This window comes from Calypte anna, chromosome 33 (genome assembly GCF_003957555.1).
Source record: "Calypte anna isolate BGI_N300 chromosome 33, bCalAnn1_v1.p, whole genome shotgun sequence".
In the NCBI taxonomy this organism is placed as follows: Eukaryota; Metazoa; Chordata; class Aves; order Apodiformes; family Trochilidae; genus Calypte; species Calypte anna.
This window is the reverse complement of record NC_044275.1, coordinates 1121429-1141344: the sequence shown is the minus strand read 5'-3', so window position 1 is coordinate 1141344 and position 19916 is coordinate 1121429. Positions and strand designations below refer to the sequence as shown.

At 56.5% G+C, this 19916-nt stretch overlaps 1 protein-coding gene across 2 annotated transcripts in view; it reads left to right on the top strand.

The window, feature by feature from the left end:
- The window catches only part of LRP1 (LDL receptor related protein 1), a 75055-nt gene that overhangs the window by 24509 nt on the left and 30630 nt on the right, over window positions 1-19916 (top strand). For both annotated transcript variants that reach the window (XM_030468126.1, XM_030468125.1), the window contains exons 7-23: window positions 9719-9881; window positions 10462-10684; window positions 11006-11195; window positions 12251-12394; window positions 12666-12902; window positions 13499-13679; window positions 13967-14189; window positions 14397-14586; window positions 14836-14961; window positions 15261-15401; window positions 15655-15780; window positions 16043-16159; window positions 16296-16376; window positions 18384-18551; window positions 18894-19076; window positions 19215-19415; window positions 19500-19745. In XM_030468126.1, coding sequence (XP_030323986.1) covers window positions 9719-9881; window positions 10462-10684; window positions 11006-11195; window positions 12251-12394; window positions 12666-12902; window positions 13499-13679; window positions 13967-14189; window positions 14397-14586; window positions 14836-14961; window positions 15261-15401; window positions 15655-15780; window positions 16043-16159; window positions 16296-16376; window positions 18384-18551; window positions 18894-19076; window positions 19215-19415; window positions 19500-19745 — 2940 coding nt within the window. The remainder of the gene's footprint in view (window positions 1-9718; window positions 9882-10461; window positions 10685-11005; window positions 11196-12250; window positions 12395-12665; window positions 12903-13498; window positions 13680-13966; window positions 14190-14396; window positions 14587-14835; window positions 14962-15260; window positions 15402-15654; window positions 15781-16042; window positions 16160-16295; window positions 16377-18383; window positions 18552-18893; window positions 19077-19214; window positions 19416-19499; window positions 19746-19916) is intronic.

The following is a 19916-nucleotide window of genomic DNA, read 5'->3' as shown; positions in this document are numbered from 1 at the left end:
TAGCCTGAAATTAGGCAGGACAAGGCTTGTCTCTGCTCTCTGCTTCCCCACCGGGGGTTTAGGGAGGTTTGACATGCTCCTTCTGGCTCCTCTCCTAAGGCTTCCTCAGGCTGAGTTTGGTCTCCCTGTAGTTCACCAGAGGGGCAGACAGCAGTGTCATGTAAAGCTCTGGCTCTCCCATCAGGTTCAGTTTTAATGTTGTAATTTCCTGCAGCAGGGAGTTGCTGCAGTGGCCGTGGTTTGTGGATGGCACATGAGCCAGAAGCTGTGGGTTGCCCCAGAGGAAGGGCAACTCTTTGGATTTGGGTGGGGAGTTTGTAAGTGTTCCTGAAGTTGTCCTGGTGCCTTTCTGCTGTCAGGTCCCTGAGTTTTCTGGGGTGTGGGTGGTGTGAGGCTGAGGATGCAGCAGCCCCAGGGACTGGTGTCCTGGCTCATCAGCTGAGGTGACAGCCACAGGAGCCACCACCCTGACCACAAGCAACTGGCAGTGAGGTGTCAGATCAGCACCTGCAGCTCTGCCCACAGCCCCTGCATTGAACCCAGATGAGATTGCCAGCCTGGCAGGCTTTGGGGATGCTTTTGGGCTGCTCCAGCTCCAGGAAGTTAATCTGAGACACAACCTTTTAATTATGGTCAGAAAGGGAAGGGAAAGGAGATGATAATAAGAGTGTGTTCAGGTCCAGACAAGAAATGGTGCTGTGCTTCACTTGTTCTCTTGATCAGTTGAGATAGCTGAGAGTGGGAAGAGGGGAAATGAGCTGCTCTGGATGGGAAGCACCTGCCCTTCCCCCAGGATGAAGGGAGCATTCCCATCCACCTGGAAACGTGGACCAGCAGCTCCTGAGGATGCTGTGTGGAGCCTGCTTGTGGAGGAGCTGTGGGAGGGTCCCTCCTCCGGTGTGGATGGTGAAATGACCTTGGGTGTGGGTTGTGGAGCACAAACACACACTTGGGCACTGATTGTCAGCTCCAAGATGTGGGCTTATGGTGTGGTTGTGCCATAGCCTCCTTCCCTGCAGCTTCCCTGCTGCCTGGACAGGTGCCTGCTGTCTAGAAGTGCTGCATTAGCAATAACAATCCAAGATACCTTCGAAGGAGATGGTTGGAGATGTGCAGGGAGAGGTCCCTATAGGGCAGGGTTTGTTCATGTGCACAAACAAGTTGGAGAAGTGAGTTTTTCCCCAGCCCTGGGTCCAGTGCTGGAGGTTGTGATGAGGAGATAATGTCACTCCCTGGCTCCTCTTTGTCAGGACACTGGAGGGACCTGTGAATCCAATTAGTGTTTTCTCTCTTTATTTGCTTCTTTATGGCATTATCTGCTAACAGCAGGAGTCAGGCTTCCCGGGTGCCTGCTGCTAATGGGGCTTGAGTTGGCATCTGATGGGGGAAGACTGATGCTGAAGGGCTGGAAATTAGCAGCCCCCAGCTGTCAGGGGTAGGGCTGGTGGGATGTCACAGCCCAGCTCTGATAGCAGCCCTGCCTCCCTGCCTCTCTGGCCCCACTCCCTTCCTGCAGAGAGATTAGTGTCACTTGTGTTGTGGGAGATGTGTTAAATGAATGCTATTAACAGGGCTTGGCAAGACCCACTGTACTGAAAAGCTTTGCTTTCCCCCCAGTCCTTGCACTGCTAAACCCTTTTTTCTCTCTGCAGTCTTGAGCACCAATTCACTTTTGCATAGTGACTTTCCCTCCATTCCCAAATACGTGCTGCCCATGGACATTTTTCACAGGCAGTGGTTTTCTCGGTTGATCTGAGCTGGCTGGTTCCCTCCCCCCAAGTCCTTTTCCAGGGACACACTAAAAGTCAGGGGCTGGTTAAAGCCTTACATCTATTTCTCTTGCAAAAAGCCACCTCATGTTGGACTCCAATTGCTTCAGCCCACCAGTAGTTGCTGGGAAGCCCTTGGCACCTCTCTGGCACGGAGGTGACAGGGAAGATATGTGGGGCTTGGTGGCAGTGCTGGTGGCCAGGGTCACCAGGGGATGGCAGGGTCCTGCCTGTCCCCTTCCCAGCAGAGATCTCAGGGGTTGCACCCTCCTGCCCAGCCCCTGGAGCTCAGCATCCCTGGGGGCTGCTCCCTGCCCACCCGAGCACCCTGTGGCTCAGCCCTTGGGGAAGATGGGGCAGGAGAGCTCCTCCTTCTGCCAGCACTGAATTGCAACAAGAGTGACTTGTCTCATCCTTCCTCCCTTGCCCTTTTCCTCTGTGTGAAAATCCAGTGCTGTTTTTGGATGAGGAGGATCCTGGCAGGCACTGCTTGTCTCCTCGGGCTCAAGGACAGAAAGGCAGATGCCCCACGCAGGGGCAGAGCTGCTCTGGGACCACGTGGGGGTTTTTCTCCACTGATTTCTGATCAGACCAGCTGAGCATCACCCCGGGAGCTTCTGCTGGTCTCTGTGGACCCCACTTGCTAGGTGGGCTTTCCAGTCCCATGGGTTTTCTCAGCCAGATTCCAGCCTCCATGTGTTTTCCAAGACAGCGTCCTCAGTTTGTTTGGTGTTGGGCTTCCAAAGAATTTCAGAACAACACAGCACATCCAAGCCAAAGCAAAATATCTGCTTCTGGGCCCTTCTGCTGTGCAGCCAGCCCTGGCCGATGCTGCTGACCCCTTGGGTTCAGGGGCAGAGGTGGGGGTGATGTGAGAAGGTGGTGACACCTCCCCAGAGCATGCGCAGCAGCTCAGGGATGTGCAGCTCTGCCAGGAGCCCTCCTGAAGAGGACACCATTAATTGGCAGCAGCTTGACCCCAAGCCAGCCACCTCTCAGCCTCTGTGTCATTTCTGTGAGCAGTGAAGCCTCAGCTCCAATGCTGTGTGATTGGACGTTCAGGGAAAGGCAGGAGTCCTTTGCTTTTACTATGGAAAAATACTCAACAACGTGTCAGGAGACCAAAACCTGGGTTCTTCCATGGCTTTCCTGACAGCTCCTCTTCCCCTACTCTTTCTTCTTCCCCTTTCTCAGCTGACTCCACAACTTTTTGCACAGTCAGAACTGGTGTCAGGCTGGGGTCTGTTCTGCTGAATGCGTTGATTGTGCTGGAAGTTTGCTGGTTGCCAGTGCCACCAGTTCTGGAGCTCTGGTTCTCTCCCAGTGCAGGGTGATGGCTGTGGGTTTGCAGGAAGGGAACTGGGGCTGTGCTGGCCTTGCCCTGGGGCTGCTGGCCTGGGGATTGGGGTTGGCTCCCAGGCAGAGCAGGCAGGAATGTCGACTGCTCAGCAGGATGTATCCAGGGCTGCTGGGAAAGGATTGTGGAGGTTCCTTGATTTATTATTTCTTGTTTTAAGGTTTGCTGTTTTCTTTTTCTTTTATAAAACAAGCCCCCGGGATGGGGTTTGAAATATCAGGACATTTGATCCCAAGTGCATTATAAACCCTAAATGATAGCAATCTGGCCATTATTAAAATACCTTCCTGGGCAGCATCTATCTAAACAAGCGTGTCTAGGAGGTTGTTTTCATTGACTCCATTTCAGCCCTGTTACTCGTAATTACCTGTCCTGTTGCCAAAAAAGCAGAAGAGCTGTAGGGTTTGGGACAAATTGATTTCAGGGAGATGTTGCTCTGCAAAGGAATCCAAGTACATTTCTTTCCCCACTTTGCATGGAAAGCTATTTTTCTTCCTTGCTGCCTCATACTAGCCAAGAAAGAGGCTCCAATGTGAACTTACTTGGCAAGAAAGCAGGATGATTGGTAATTTCGTCTGCTGATCTTTTTTTTTTTTTTTTTTTAACTGTTTATGGCTGTTCTTGTAGCAGTGATGCATGAGAGTGCATCAGCTCTTTGTGTGGAGGGGGTGATGGCTTTGATTTCAGATGGACAGGAGCATGTTTATCCCTGCACACATCTGTCCATCTGCCACACACCTCTGCCAGCTGTGCTCATGCCAGCTTCACCTCACTGTGGCTGAACCCTGCCCAGAATGGCCCCATTTTTACTTTCCTGTTCCCCTGCCCCCCCCCCCCCCCCCCAAATAATCTGGATGATAATTCCCTGGGTTCCTGTTGAGCCTCTGTCTCTCTCCTCTCACCCAGAAGGAAGCCAAGTGCCCTGTCTCTCCATCAGCCTCTGCTGAATATTTTTGCCTGTGGAATGGCCTCATTAAGGCAGCGTAATTAGCGGTCCCTTGGCTGCTCTCCACACAGCTGAGATGGAGCTTGCTCTCCCTCTCTGTTCCTCTTCTTCTCACCTCCTGTGCTGCACAGGGATGCTGCAGGAGGCCCATCCTTGGGGAGGGGGCAGATTTGGGACTGGGGAGGCTCAAGCTGTCTGGCAGGAGGGTGTCAAAATGCTGTCCCTACCCCAGACAGCTGGAGGCTGGGTCAGCCTGGGGTTGTGTCTGGCACTTGGAGAGGGGCTGGTGGCCCCTTAGGATGCAGCTGTGATGTGGGGCTGGCCTGAGGGGGGGGAACAGGCATGGAGATGGGGGTCTGGCAGCTCCTCGGGGAAGGGAGATGCTCTGTCCCTGGGGATGGCTGGGATGGGGCTTTCCCCCTGCAGCCCCCCCCCAGCAACCAGGGGTCTGCACAGCCCCGGGGGGGTGGTTTTACCTCCAGGGAAACGTTGGGCTTGTGCGGATGTGGGCGTGCGTGTGCGCAGAGGCCACAAGGATCCTTCCAAATGCCAAGTCAGACATCCTGGCCGTGGGCCACCGGCTTCCACCCAGCGGTCACTCCTCTGAGCTAAACAGCTTCACAGAGGGTGTTTTAAATTTATTTATTTTTTAGCCTGGTTTTCTAAGGAAACAAGGCTGACGTGATGGTGGTGGCTCTGTGTGCCGGTGTCTCTCCCATCCGCGGTCCCCTCCTCCCCATCTCGGAGCTGGCAGCAAGGCTGGAGGTGGCAGCTCCTTGGACAAGGAGGTGACTGTTCCTGGGAGCTGGGGGGACTGTGTGGGACCCTTGAGGGATGCGGGGTGCCTGTCCCTCCCATCGCCGGCGCCCTCCAGAGCTATAGTTTGTCTTCGTGCCTGTCCTGTTAACATACTTCTAATTAAGGAAAATTGTCCCCAGGAGCAGTGTTTATCCATGGAGTACACTGCCGTTACAGAGACGGTCTTGTTCTCCGGGGGAGAGGATGTCTGTGGGGGGAAGAGACAGAAATTCCTCCAGATTATGGTATTATGTAAATGTATCAAATGGATCATTCCCTATAAAAAGGAAAGTAGGAAACCAATGTATTTGAGAAGCCCTGGGGACTGCATTCCTGACGAGCCTCCGTTCCTCTTCTGGAGGCGTTTTTGAACTGAAACATTCGGCAACTTTTCCAAGCTTTTTTTTTTTTTTCTGCAGGAGCTGCCTCTTGGCTCTCTGGGTGCCCGGTACCGCAGCCGTGCCATGCGCCTGCCCGCCTGGGTGGCTCTGGGACATGGCCCCCCCCTTGCCCCTTGGGGTTTGGCTTGTCTGGGTTTTGCTGAGAGCAGGAGGATGCTTCCTGGGTGGTTTCTGAGTTTCCAGTGCAGCACAGACAAGCAGCGTGGGGCATTGTCTGCTTGGACCATGGGCTGCAGGGTTATCCGTGTGCGTGTCTGTGGTCACTGCAGCCCAAATGCCAGAGGCACTTCCTTACTGCTGGGGCTCGTGTTTGGTCTGATCCACCATAACTGAACTGAACAGCAGAACACAGTCCAGCTCTTCCATCTTTTCCATGTGCTGAGGCAAGGTGGGAATGCACCTCAGCAGAGCAGGGGGCAAGGACTTTTGGTGATGGAGCTCTGTGCTGGGTGTTGGGAGTGATGTCTTCACCTCCTTCAAAGGCAGGTCTGGCAAGGAGGGTTCCCAGCAGAGCTGGGATGTCTCCTGACCAATGTCCCTGTCCTGCCTTGCTCCAGATACCCCATGAGGAAAGCAGTAGGATTTCTTCCAGATGGCTGCAGCACAGAACACTTATTTCCAGGCTCTTTGTACCTTCACCACTCTAGGTGGTTTCTCTTCTTCCATGCTTAACCGTGCAAGAGTCAGGGTGTGCTGCTGAGCTGCACACATCTTAACTGCAGCTGTTCCAGAACTGTGTCGAAATCCATGTTTTAGTCTGAGAGAAGATTGTGCGTTTCCTTCCTCCTTGTGTCAGGCCACAATTGATGTATTTGCAGACTGCACAACAACTGATTCATGCAGAGGAAAGCTATGTGCTGGGTCAGCAAAGCTCGTTCCCCAAAAAACTAACAGCCTTGTGGTGCTTGACTGGTTGTGGGGTAAATCAGATGCTCTGTGGCTTGGGTGAAGGGAGGGAGAACTTCTGGCAGGAGCTCTGTTGGACAGCCATGGAGTTGGTGACCTACTCGTGTCAAGGAGCTGCTTGAGTGGGACAAGATGCTCCCAGATGTATTGAGCACAGGATCAAATTGGAATTGAGAAGGGGGAGATTTATTGCTGAGAGTGCCTGGGAAGACTTTTAGGAGTTGATGGGGTCAGGAACACAGTGTGACATGGATGGTTTTGTGACGTGGACCTCAGCACAAGCTTGGTCAGGATCACTTGGTTTGTGTTGAGCGTAAAACCAGGAAACATCTGTGCTGGGTGGGTTTTGGAGTTTGCTGAAGTTGCCAGCCCGCCCTTGTTGAGCAACGTGCCACTTGTGCACTGCTGAACTTCTTGATGCTCCCTCTGCCTTTGTCTGCCCTGTCCTCCTAAGGAAGGCAGCAGCCAAAGCTCACTTCAATAACTGCTGGTCCTGGGCACTGTGGGTGACTGGGGCAAGCTGGTGTGGACTCTCCATCCTCATGAGGTTGGTTAGCTTCTTCCAGGAAGAGCCTGTAAAGTTGACATTCCCTGTTTTCTGCCCTCACGAGATCATTTTCAAACACTAGCAAATAAATAAATCTTGGGAAATTAGTTCTGCATGTTGCAATAGCTTACAACGCCCACCCATGGTTGAGCAAGGAGGAGAGCTTGACTCTGGGATGGGAATTGGTGGGGATGGTGGATTTGCCAGCCAGCACCCCCACCACCACCACCACTGCTGGGGGAGAGAGGTAGTTGCTGCCTTTTGGTTTCTTCTTTCTGTGGAAGTTGTTCACAGGATGCTTCCTGTGCTTGGGGACACGCTGGTCCCTGGTGGTGGCCCTGAGCTGGGTCCTTATGTGGGTCTTGGCCATGGCACGTTGTCCCTGGGCACTCACTGGCCTGCAGGGTACACAGATGGTGCCTTGGTGGGGAGAGGCAACATTCTCCCTTCTCCCCTCTCCCAAAGCCAAGTGGTGAGTGGGGGGAGAGGTCTCTGTGTGCTAACACGAGGGGTTAAAAATAGACATTTGCTAAATTAGCTTCCACTGAAAGTTCAAGAGGAAATCCAGGTTTAGCTGAGGCTACAAGAAAAAGCTGAAAATAACAACAATAATAATAATACTAAAAACTTATTCCTGTGAAGGAGCAGGGAGAGAAGGAGCAAGCAGAAAAACAAAAGCTTTTGAGGAGGGTAATGCTTTCCAGCTGCAAAAATACAGCCTGGGAGAAGAGCAAGTGCTTGCGTCACCCCCACATCCCAGCCCAGAGCTGCCCCGCTCGGAGCTGGGGCCTGGCTGGGAGACCCCTGGGGGAACCAGGACCCTCACCTCTGACATGGACAGGGAAGCTGTGGGCTCCAGGAAGTGAGGGCTGGGAATTGTCACTTGTTTTGGCCATTTTCCCTTTCCTGCTCAGCCATGTTGGGGAATGTCCTCCCTGCTGGACGGGCTGGACACGACTGTCTCAGCGGGACACGGACGCTGAGGTGGTGACAGCCCCGTGACACTGGAGGGTTCAGGGTTGAGTGATGGGACAGGAGGACTGAGGGGTGGGTGGGTGCCAGGGTGGTGATGGCCGTGCCCCTCCAGAGGGTCCCCATCCCTGCATGGGGGGCCAGGGCCTCTGCACCATCCCGCTGGGCGCTTCCGTCCGCCCCAGCTTGGATCGTTCCCCCAGTCCTGTGACTCTGACTCAGCCGCGCAGGCGCCAGCCAAGACCTGCTTTTTTTTGGGAATTCTTGCACATCCCTTTGCTGCAGCATTCCTTGCCTGCGCCTGGCTCTGCCGCCCCCTCCCCTTGTCAGGGCGGTTGGAGGGGGGGTGGGTGTGAATCAGGGCTGGGGGTGCCAGGGGAAGGAGGGCAGGTGCTGGCCCAGGCAGCATGACTCAGGCAGCCCCATCTCAGAGGCAGAGCATGGCTCTCGCCTGCCCCACGCCACCCCCATGAGCCTTTTTGGGTGGTTTTCACTCAACATGAAAACCTCTATCACCAGCATATCACCAGTTGGGGGGGGGTGGGCACCTTGGCTTTACCAGGAGCCCCAACTTTGCCCCATCCCCGCTGCCAGCTCTGTCATGGTGGGCAGTGTGGCAGGAGCTCCATGCAGGCCTTTGGTTGGCTCCGTGCATGGCTCAGTTGGTTTGATGCTCATTCCTTGGCTCTTGGCTGTTTCCACATGTTTTTACGAGATGCATCACGCTGGGTGGGGGCTGTGGATGCCACGGCCTCGCCCATCCAGAGAGGAGGGTGGTTGGTCACCAACTGGCTATCACCACCAGCAGGACATCCCTGTCCCCAGGGCCATGGCCTTGGCATGAAATGCTCTGTGGAGGCGAGCGAGCTGGCCTGGATGACTTGGGGAACTGGGGGTTGGGTTTGTGCTTGTATGGGGCTTGTATCAACACTGGGTGCTCATCAGTTGGGTCTCATCAGATTCCAGACAGTGCTTCATGGTGCTGCAGCAGGGAAGGGCTTGATATCATTGAGCTGAATCCTGCGAGCAGGGCATTGCAAAATGTCCTGGCTTGATTCATGTTTTCCCTCCCTCTGCACGCTGAGTTTCTGCACTGGTTAATAATTCAGTGGTGTCTGGCCCTGCTCATCCAGGGCTGCCTGGGTCCCGGTGTCCTCGGGGTGGTTGGGCTGTGGAGCTGTTGCTTCTCTGTCCTTGCTTTGCCCATGCTGGCACTGTGGTGTGCTGGTGTGGGGTCTTGGGGGGCACTGACTGAGGGGACAGACCTCCAAAGCATTTGGCATCTCTGGCCCAGGGGACAGAGCCCTTGGGAGCTGCAGCCCCTCACCCCAGCCTTTGGCCTGGGGCTGGAGCAGGGGCTGAGCAGTGCTGAGCACTGACCTGGTTGCAAGGAAGGAATTTGGGTGCGTTGGCTTTATCCGATTTAACAGCTTTCACTGGTTTAATTAAGTACTTAAAACACTGCATGCCAAATGCTGTCCCTCACCTGCCTCAGGCATCCGGGTGGCTCTGGATTAGCTCTGCCCTGGCTGCCTGGCCTGAGCAGGGCTCTGGGCTGGGGGCTGCTGCTGTCCCTCCCTGTGCTGCTGGCAGTGAGGGCTCAGGGAACATTTGCCATCCCAGTGCTGTCGTTTGAACCTCTCCCCATTCTGTGCCACTCAGCTCTCTGGGCTTCGCCTCCTCCAGCTCCCACCTTGCAGAGCCTCCCCCTGCTCCAGCTGCTGCTCCCATGGGATGCTCTCCTGGATGGGTGCGATATCTCCAGCAGTGCTGCTGCTTGCAGCTGGGCTTCCTGAGGGGTGGCACGTCCTGTCTCCTTTGGGGAGGAGAGTATGGGTGGCTGTGTTGATCCATACAGGGTGACCAGGGCCAGGTTTCTGGGGTTGCAGCAGATCGTGGCTTTGCTCCTCAGCTACATTTGCCCTTGAGATGTCACGGGACATGGCCAGAGACCACGCATGGAGCTCCTGGCACCTTTTCTCCCTGCTTAACCTCTCCTCACCCTGCTCTCCCATGGCCTAGATGTGGAGCAGATGGCTATTGACTGGCTCACGGGCAACTTCTACTTCGTGGATGACATTGATGACAGGATTTTTGTCTGCAACAAGAACGGAGTCACCTGTGTCACACTGCTGGACCTGGAGCTGTACAACCCCAAGGGGATAGCACTGGACCCAACTATGGGGTAAGAGTCCTTCTTAGGGCTGGGTGGGTTCAGCATTGCTGCCTGGAGCTGCACCATCAACTGGGCTGTGGAGCAAGCCAGGGATGTCCAGTCCAGCAGGGCAGAACTGATGCTGCTGGAGAAATGACTCTCCTGCCTGTGAGGACCCTGTTGGGCTTTAGCAGCAAGTGAATTACAGCATTTTCTCAGCTGAGACTGAGACCATGGGGACCACGGGTGCTGCATTTTGAGCAGCCCACTGATGCTTGCCAGTTTTGAAGGAGATGAAGGTTTGGTCCTTAGGGGTGGGTCAGAACAGCCCAAGCCTCTGTTCAGCTGGCACTGCACCAGGGATGGGCACTGGTGTTGGGAGCAGAGCCAAGCTGGTGTGGCACTGCGGGAGGAATCAGCATCTGAGCTTGGGTCTTCTTGGTGATTGTTGGCAAGCATGAAGCTTGCCAGAAGCTCCTCTAGGCCAGCCCAGCTGGGAGCTGCTGTGGTGGACCCCAGACACCTCAATGTCTGCAGGCATGAGCGTGCACTATGTCTGTGCCCCATGAGATCCAGGCTCTGAGCTCCCCCATTTGCCCTTCTCATGCAGCAAAGTGTTCTTCACCGACTACGGGCAGATCCCCAAGGTGGAACGCTGCGACATGGATGGGCAGAACCGCACCAAGCTGGTGGACAGCAAGATTGTCTTCCCTCATGGCATCACCTTGGACTTGGTGAACCGGCTGGTCTATTGGGCTGATGCCTACCTGGACTATATTGAGGTGGTGGATTACGAAGGCAAGAACAGACACACCATCATTCAGGGCATCCTGGTGAGTAGGGCCAGAGGCAGATCAGGGTTTGGGGTCCTGATGGCAGAGGGGGCTGGAGGCTTGCCTGAGCTTGGCCAGCTTGGGAGATTCTGGTCCACAGGCTGGGATTTGCTGGGCCAGCAAAGAAAATGTGTGAGCTGCTGAACACCAACCAGTCCTGCAGCATCTGCCTCCCAAGCCCAGTGTTGTGCCCTAAATGAGACGGGAGCAAGAGCCATGGGGAGGATTCAGGGCAGGAATTTGGGGCTTCACACACATTGGAACCGGGGTTCTTGTGTCTCCTCCTAAATTCCTTGTGGATGCCTGTGTGGTGCCTTCCAGATTGAACACCTCTATGGGCTGACAGTCTTTGAGAACTACCTCTACGCCACCAACTCTGACAATGCCAACGCCCAGCAGAAAACCAGTGTCATCCGTGTCAACCGCTTCAATAGCACCGAGTACCAGGTGGTGACACGGGTGGACAAGGGGGGAGCACTGCACATCTACCACCAACGGCGCCAGCCCACAGGTGGGACCCCAGCCTGAGAAAAGACTCCTTAGACCCCAAAGAATGGTGGTGGTGGTGGGGACGAGCTGCACTTTCTTGGTTCCCTCTCCTAATGGGGCCAGATACGCAGGATGGGTTGACTTGCCCAGGAGCCTCTGTCAGGAGCATCCTGCAGCCTGATTGCCCCCAGGTCCCCCCCTGTCCCCACTATTGCTCCATCTCCTGTGAGAGATGTGGCAGCTGTCCCTGTGGGCCAGGCAGCTGCACTTCATGGTTAATCGATCACATCTTACTTGGATAGTGCAGGGACACTAGAGCAGATGAGGCATCTTTAAATATTAATGGCTCCCTTTTGTGGTACCCCTGTGCTCCTGGTCCTCACTGCCAGCGTGCTCACCCTTCAACCAGAGCCGTGTGCTCCCGGGATTCCAAGGGAGTTGAAAGGCTTTGGCACTGCAGGTGCCATCCCCACCCCACATCCGTCCCTGTCTGCCTGCTCCACCCCCACCACCTTCCTGCAGTTAATCAATTTACTCGTTTAAAATCCTCTTAGTGCCTCCAGCCTGCTTGGCATTTTCTAGAATATAAAACTAATCAGGAGATTTCCGAGCAGTGAAGGAGTGTGACTAAGGGGGTTCTCTTGGCTGGTGCTGGCTTTCCCTGTGCCAGGGACTCATCCTGCCTGTGCTCTCAGCAGAGGGGCTGAGCAGCCCAGCTTTTGCTGTGGCCCATGAAGGATGGGCTAGAAGGATGGAGGCAGAGTGGCCCCAGTGGCTGTCAGGGCCACAATGTGCAGGTTTCTGCTCTGCACTGATCATTCATCTTGGGCAGGACTTTTCCCTGTGTTGTCCTGTGCTCATGCACCTGGCTGGCCAGCTGGGAGCTCTGGGGGGGAAGGGGCTCCCCTAAATGCCTGAGAGCTGCCTTCAGGCCAGCAGCACCCATTAAGATCATCTCTGTGGATGTGGACTAGTGCTACTTTCCTGGCCAGTGTGGACCTCTGGCTTGGCACGACATCTCTGCCCTGGAGGCATCTGGTTGCCTCCGGGTGCTGGAGCCTCTGCTCTGTGTTGCAGTGAGGAGCCATGCCTGCGAGCCTGATCAGTTTGGGAAGCCAGGAGGCTGCTCAGATATCTGCCTCCTCGGGAACAGCCACAAGACCCGAACCTGCCGGTGCCGCTCCGGGTTCAGCCTGGGCAGTGATGGGAAATCCTGCAAAAGTGAGTCCTGGCTTTCCCTGGAGAGCTGAGGGAGAGGGTGAGGGGTTGGTGGAGCTTTTCAGTTCCTTCCCTCTCAGTTGCTAACACCCCTTTCTGTCTCAGCCCAGCTGTGGGCTCTCTGCTGGGTTCTGCTGGGTTCCAGGGCAGGTTCCTGCCTCCTTGTGTTGTAGCTGTGACCCTGCTAAAGCCCCATGGCTCCAAGCATCGGGCTGCCTGACCCAGCACTGCCCTGTCCAGGCTGGTAACAGTGGCTCTCCCTGTCTCTCTGCAGAGCCTGAGCATGAGCTGTTCCTGGTGTATGGGAAGGGGCGTCCAGGCATCATCCGTGGGATGGACATGGGGGCCAAGGTGCCAGACGAGCACATGATCCCCATCGAGAACCTCATGAACCCCCGGGCACTGGATTTCCACGCTGAGACTGGCTTCATCTACTTTGCTGACACCACCAGCTACCTCATCGGGCGCCAGAAGATTGATGGCACAGAGAGAGAAACCATCCTGAAGGACGGTGCGTGGCTGAGGGGCCCAGCCTGGTCCCTCCCCAGTGTGGTCAGTCCCTGGGAGCCAGCACAGTGGCTGTCAGTGCATTCCCTTCTGTAATGGTGCTTCTGTCCTTCCCCTTGCATCTTTGACCCTTAAAACTAAGGTCTGAAGCTGCTGTTGTAAGACAGGTACAGAGTATACACCCTGGAGAGGCAGGAAAGGGACCTCTCCCTGAATGTCCTTCTCCCTGAGCTGGCCTGCTCCAGTCCAGTCAGATGGGAGGAGGAAGGAGGGGTGGGGGATCTTCAGTCAGGGTTCCTGCGGGCTCAGCACATCTCTGTGCTGCCAGACAAGTGTGTTTGTGTTGCCTCGGGGTGAACCAGCCAAGGATGCTTCTGAATTTGCCTTTTTGCCACCCTGGCTCCCTGTGCCTGCGGTACCTGTAGGGAGGAGCTGGGTGCACTGGAGTCAGGGGGCTCCATCGTCCCTGTCAGTTTGAGTTGGGGTCAGGTGGTGCCAAATGCTCTGTGGTGAATCCTGTGGGGCTGTCACTTCCACTTCTCATCTTCCCACTGCCACGCAGCCCTGGTGACGAGCGCCCGTTCCTGCTTTTCCCCAAAGGCATCCACAATGTGGAAGGGATTGCTGTGGACTGGATGGGGAACAATCTGTACTGGACTGATGACGGCCCCAAAAAGACCATCAGCGTGGCACGGCTGGAGAAGGCTGCCCAGACACGCAAGACGCTGATCGAGGGGAAGATGACCCACCCTAGAGCCATCGTGGTGGACCCCCTGAATGGGTGCGGGTGCCTGGGTGGGCAGGGGGGCACCATCAGAGCTGGTGGTTGGGTCCCCAGCTCCCCACGGCTGTCACTGCAGCTCTGAGCACTTGTGGATGCTCGTGACCTGTGGCGGCAGCTCCAGTGGTGGTGGCAGCAGGACCTTCCCTCTGCTTTGTGTCACCCACTCTGCCACGGGGTTTGCACCTGGTTGGGTGGAGGCAGAGCTGGTTCCTCTTCAGGTTTGTGGTGGGGTGGGCTCTGAGCCCAGCTCATCTGTGTCTGTAACAACTTTGTGTCTTTGGCAGGTGGATGTACTGGACGGACTGGGAGGAAGATCCCAAGGACAGCAAAAGGGGGAAGATTGAGAGAGCCTGGATGGATGGTTCCAACCGCAACATCTTCATCACCTCCAAGACTGTCCTGTGGCCCAACGGGCTAAGCCTGGACATCCCTGCCAAGATCCTCTACTGGGTGGATGCTTTCTACGACCGCATTGAGATGGTTTATCTGAATGGCACTGAGAGGAAGGCAAGTAGAATTCCTGTGGGCTTTTGGTTGTTGATGGCCTCAGAGTTGGGGCTGTGGGCATCTGATCCATCTTCAGCCCCTCTCACCTGCCACCTGTCCCCTCCTCTCCCCTTCCAACATCCCTTGCCTTGTCCTGCTGCATGGGGTTTCCCCAGGAACGCATCCCAGCTAATGGTGAGCCCTTTCCCCCCCCCTCTGTGCCTGCAGATTGTGTACGAGGGACCTGAGCTGAACCACGCCTTTGGGCTGTGCCACTACAGCAGTTTCCTCTTCTGGACTGAGTACCGCAGTGGCAGCATCTACCGTCTGGACCAGGCCTCCAAGGTGGTGAGCCTGCTGCGCAACGAGCGCCCGCCCATCTTCGAGATCCGGATGTATGATGCACAGCAGCAGCAAGGTGCTGGGCCCACCTCCACCTGGCACTGCAGGGACCTGCCAGGCACAGGGAGGGGTGGGGGGTCTGAGGAAGTGCCCTGCCTAAGCAGCCCCACACCTCTTTTTGCTTCCTTTTTGCCACAGCACTCTGTCTGTCCCAGTGTACCCTGTCTTTCTGTAAACCCTGCTAGCAATCATCCCTGCCCTGGGTCACCAGGGTTCTCTGAGTGCTGAAGTCCCCTTCCCCTCACTCCTGCCTTTGCCTCCTCAGTGGGCTCCAACAAATGCCGTGTAAACAATGGTGGATGCAGCAGCTTGTGCCTGGCCACCCCCCGGGGCCGTCAGTGTGCCTGTGCCGAGGACCAGATCCTGGGAGTAGACACTGTCACCTGCAAAGGTAGGCTGGCTCAGGGCCCAGGGGTCACACAGGGGCTGTGCACATCATCAGTGATGCCTCAGGTTGGGAGGGACTGTCTTGGGACCCTGCATGAAGCCTGAGCCAGGGTCTCCCACGTGGTACTGGGCTGCACGTTTTGTGCTCAGGAGCTGGTGCACTTGGGCACGTGTCTGTGTCCGCTCTCAGGGCAGCTGGGCAGTTGTGTAGACATCCCACCAGTCTGGAGACATGGGACTTGCCTTGCTGCTACCCTTCCACTTGGTTAAAATCATTCCCTCCCTTTTTTTTCTCCTTGCCAGCCAACCCGTCCTACATCCCCCCTCCGCAGTGCCAGCCCGGGGAATTCGCCTGCAAGAACAACCGCTGCATCCAGGAGCGCTGGAAATGTGACGGGGACAACGACTGCCTGGACAACAGTGATGAAGCCCCTGAGCTGTGCCGTGCGTAGTCACCTCCTGTGTGGTGGGATAGATGTTTATGTGCTAGCCAGGACCCCCTCATCCCCTCCCCAGCTCTGGGAGGGGAGCAAGATCCATGCAGTTGAGGGGGAAAACAGTGATGAGGATCCTGGGCCCCCAGTTTTCCTGGGGCTCCCTGCCCTTCTCTGTCTCAGTTTTTCCCTCCACTGGAAATGAAGCAGGAGTGGGGCTGGGATGGAGAAGGGCAGGTCCTTAGCATGTGTCTTCCCTGCAGACCAGCACACCTGCCCCTCAGACCGTTTCAAGTGTAAGAACAACCGCTGCATCCCCAACCGCTGGCTCTGCGATGGGGACAATGACTGCGGGAACAATGAGGATGAGTCCAACTCCACCTGCTCGGGTGAGGAGCCTGCCTCATCCTCAGGGTAGAGGAGGGGAACTCGCACTGCTGTGCTGAGCTGCAGCCTTCACTGTTCCCTTCAGGCTGCAGGGTTGAGGTCAAGGTTTTGATGCCTTGTGTGTCCTGGCTGCCCACCTTGCAGCCAGTTTGGCTTCTGCGTCTGTGCCTCGCAGGAGCCCCGGGGCTTTTTTTCCTCACCTTTCCTCAAGCAGAATGAGGCACCAGCAGCTACTAAAGCTCTGTCTGTCTCTTATCGGGCCAGCACGGACCTGCTCCCCCAACCAGTTCTCCTGTGCCAGTGGCCGCTGCATCCCTATCTCCTGGACCTGTGACTTGGATGATGACTGCGGGGACCGCTCTGACGAGTCTGCCTCCTGCGGTGAGCTGGGGAGCTCCTTTTGGGGGAGTGCTGCCCCTCTCCCCATCACAGGGCAGAGGCACCTGTGATGCCAGGTGGGAGGACTGGGGCATAAGGTGCCTACACCATGCTGATTGTACTTCTGCCTCCCCTGCAGCCTACCCGACCTGCTTCCCCTTGACACAGTTCACCTGCAACAACGGGCGCTGCATAAACATCAACTGGCGCTGTGACAACGGTAAGGACCACGGCCCCACAGTGGCAAACAGGGTGCTGCTGGGGATGCTAAGATCTGACTCAGGGGTGCCAGCCTGCCATGGAGCCACTTCTCAGCCTGAGGCTAAAGAGCAGAGCCCAGGCCCTGGAGAGGAGGAGGCATTAGCTGAAGCTGTAAGTGCATCCTACAACACTGAGACCCACGTTTTCCTTGGCTGTCCTTGGGGAAGTGTGTGTTGCAGGAACAGCCTGGCAGGGATCATTTCAGCAGACCTTGGCATTCTTTGCAAGGTGGCCAAAATTATGCCTCAGTGCTTGATGAGTGGTCTGTGCTGCTGACAGGGCTGAGCCAGGTCCTATAGCCCCAAGGAAGACAGGGAAGGTCTCCTGGTGAGCTCACATCTGGCCTTGAACCTGTTTCCAGGGCCAGGCCTGGGTGAGAGGGTTGGCCCCAAGGCTGCTTTCCTTCCCCACAGGTTTATTACAGTCTTCCTACCAGGTCTGCATCATTAGGCTTAATTAGTGGCTTCAGAGCAGACAAGACACATTCAGAGCTGCGAGGTGCATGTTCTGGTGCAGGGGTTAGTGGGAGCTGTGGAAGCAGGTCTTTCCCTGGACTCTTCCTGAGCAAATGGCCACCTTCTGGCAGCCCCACCTCTGAGTCATCCTTATCAAGGGACAGTCTCCTTTCCTGGGGACCCACCAGTGCTGGCAGCTCACAACAGTGATGGCCTTGGAGAGGAGCACCTCCATGCAGCCAAAGAGCGTCACCAGGAGCTGCAGCAATGAGGGTCTCACAGCATGGCTGTCCCAGCCCCCCAGCACCCTCCACTGCTTCTGGTCTTGCCTCCCAGGCTGCTTGGTTGCCTGTGCAGCCTCTGTGTGTCCCTCTCCATGTCACCGTTCTTGTCCCGGCGTCAGCGTGTTTTTGTGCTGCTCTCTGTGCTTGTGCCATGTTGTGTTGTTTTGTTTGTCATTGTGCCCACTCTCCTGTCTGGTTGGTTCTGTGTTTCAGAAAAAGATTGTGGGGATGGCTCTGACGAAAAGAACTGTCCAAAGCCTACCGGTTAGTGCATAGATCAACATGCACCAGACCCCCAACCTGGCCCCAGGCAACCCCTAAATCTGCCCCCTCCAGAGTACTACAAGCCTCATCAGCTACTCCTTCAGACACTGGCAATGCCCCCCACACTCTGGCAGTGCCCCCTGTGCACCAGTATCAGGAGGGATGTGCTGGGTGCTGAGGAGTGAAGCAGCTGTCCCTCCCTCCCAGCTCTTCAGGTGGAGTTGCTTGGGAAGGAGAGGTTGGGATCTGCAGCTGCAGGAGCTGGGCTGGTGGTGAACCTACACAGCAGGCATCAGTGCTGTTGTTTGTCCCTGTGCCCATTGTGAGCTGCCCTGTGTGAGGGCAGACAGAGGCCCTTTCCTAAGCTCAGGGGGTGCCTGCAGTGGAGTGGAGCCCTGAGGTGGTTCCAGCAAAACAGGACAGGCAGAGGGGCTGCATTGCCAGTGTCCCAGTACCATCAGACTACAGCTCCCCTTGCCCATCAGTGGGTGATGGGCTTTCCTCCAGGCAAGATGAGGCCCTCCAATTGGCCATGCCAGCCCCCCTCCCCATGGATCAGATCCCCATCATCCCCAGCTCCGCTCCCACTGTGGAGTGGAGCAACCCCTTGGTGCTGGGCACCCTCCCAGCCTCCCCAGGTACATGGCTGATCTATGCAGTTTCTGTGTTTCATTTTCTTTGTGTGCTGCTGGTGCTGCCTGGGAGCGTGTTGGGGGCGGGAGGGCTAGGGGCTCTCATTCAGCTCAGCCTCTCTGGTGGGGGTCCAGCTGCCAGTGCTGCCCCTTGCCCCACGTCCTGTTTGCTGGTGTGATCTGTCTGATCCCAGTTGTTCCCCGCTCCCTTTGGCTGCCTCCTCTGGCAGGGAGCTCTCTGCCTTCCTCCCTCCTGCTGTGCCTCCGCCAGCCCTCAACCCCTCCTCAGACTCTCTCTGAGCCTCTTTCCCTGCTCCCCTTCCCTCTGCAGACAATGACTGTGGGGACAACAGTGACGAGGCGGGCTGCAGCCACTCCTGCTCCAGCAACCAGTTCAAGTGCAACAGTGGGCGCTGCATCCCCGTGCACTGGACCTGCGACGGGGACAACGACTGCGGGGACTACAGTGACGAGACTCACGCCAACTGCACCAACCAGGGTGAGCCCCAGGCTGCAGCTGCTCCCTGTGTCCTCCCATGGGGACACCCAGGTCCTGCCCTTGGGGGAGGAGGGAGTGCCAGATGGACCCTCTTGGATGTCATCTCCGCTGCTGTCCTGGCCTGGAGACGTGAACCCCCTTCCCAGAGCAGAGCTTCCCCTTCCAGGCAGGGAATTCTGCAGCTTCCTCTGCCCACCCCACATGCCAGATACCCCCTGCTGCACCTCTGGGTGCCCTTGGCCCTTTCCTTTCATCTGGGTGCCTGTTCCCACCCCCTGAGCCCACCCAGTTCCCAGCTCCTTGGTCAAATGCAGTGAGTGGGTGCCCATTCCCTGCCCACAGCCACCCGCCCACCTGGGGGTTGCCACACCGACGAGTTCCAGTGTCGTCTGGACGGGCTCTGCATCCCCATGCGCTGGCGCTGTGACGGTGACACGGACTGCATGGACTCCAGCGATGAGAAGAACTGTGAGGGGGTCACCCATGTCTGTGACCCCAATGTGAAGTTTGGCTGCAAGGACTCAGGTGAGAGCCAGGGAGGGGAGAGCGAAGGGGCTGGGACCTGCCTCGGTTCGTTGGGAAGGGGACAGTAAGGGAGGGACACCAGCTCTGGGGCAGCCATGACCCTGAGTACCTGAAATGATGTCTCCTCTGTATCCACAGCCCGCTGCATCAGCAAGGCCTGGGTTTGTGATGGGGACAGTGACTGTGAAGACAACTCAGATGAGGAGAACTGTGAGTCGCTGGTGTGCAAACCCCCCTCCCACACCTGCGCCAACAATACCTCCATCTGCCTCCCCCCTGAAAAGCTCTGTGATGGCTCTGATGACTGTGGGGACGGCTCCGATGAGGGCGAGCTCTGTGGTGAGTGTGGATCTGTGTGCTGCATGCTGGTTCCACAGGCCTGAGGTGGGAAGAGGACCTGACAAGTGTGTCCTCTCTCTGCAGACCAGTGCTCGCTGAACAACGGTGGCTGCAGCCACAACTGCACTGTGGCCCCTGGAGAGGGCATCATCTGCTCCTGTCCCCTGGGGATGGAGCTGGGTTCAGACAACAAGACCTGCCAGATCCAGAGCTACTGTGCCAAGCACCTCAAGTGCAGCCAGAAGTGCGAGCAGGACAAGTACAATGTCAAGTGCTCCTGCTACGAGGGCTGGATGCTGGAGCCTGATGGCGAGAGCTGCCGCAGCCTGGGTGTGTGTGTGGGGGAGCTGTGGAATCAGGTCTTTCCCTGGACTCTTCCTGAGCAAGTGGCCATACAGGGGCTGGCATGGCCACGTCCTGGAAGGGTCTGCTGATAGCAGACATCTCCCCCACTGTCCCCAAGCAGCCCTTTATGGTGCAGGGGTGTGGGTGGTTCTGTAG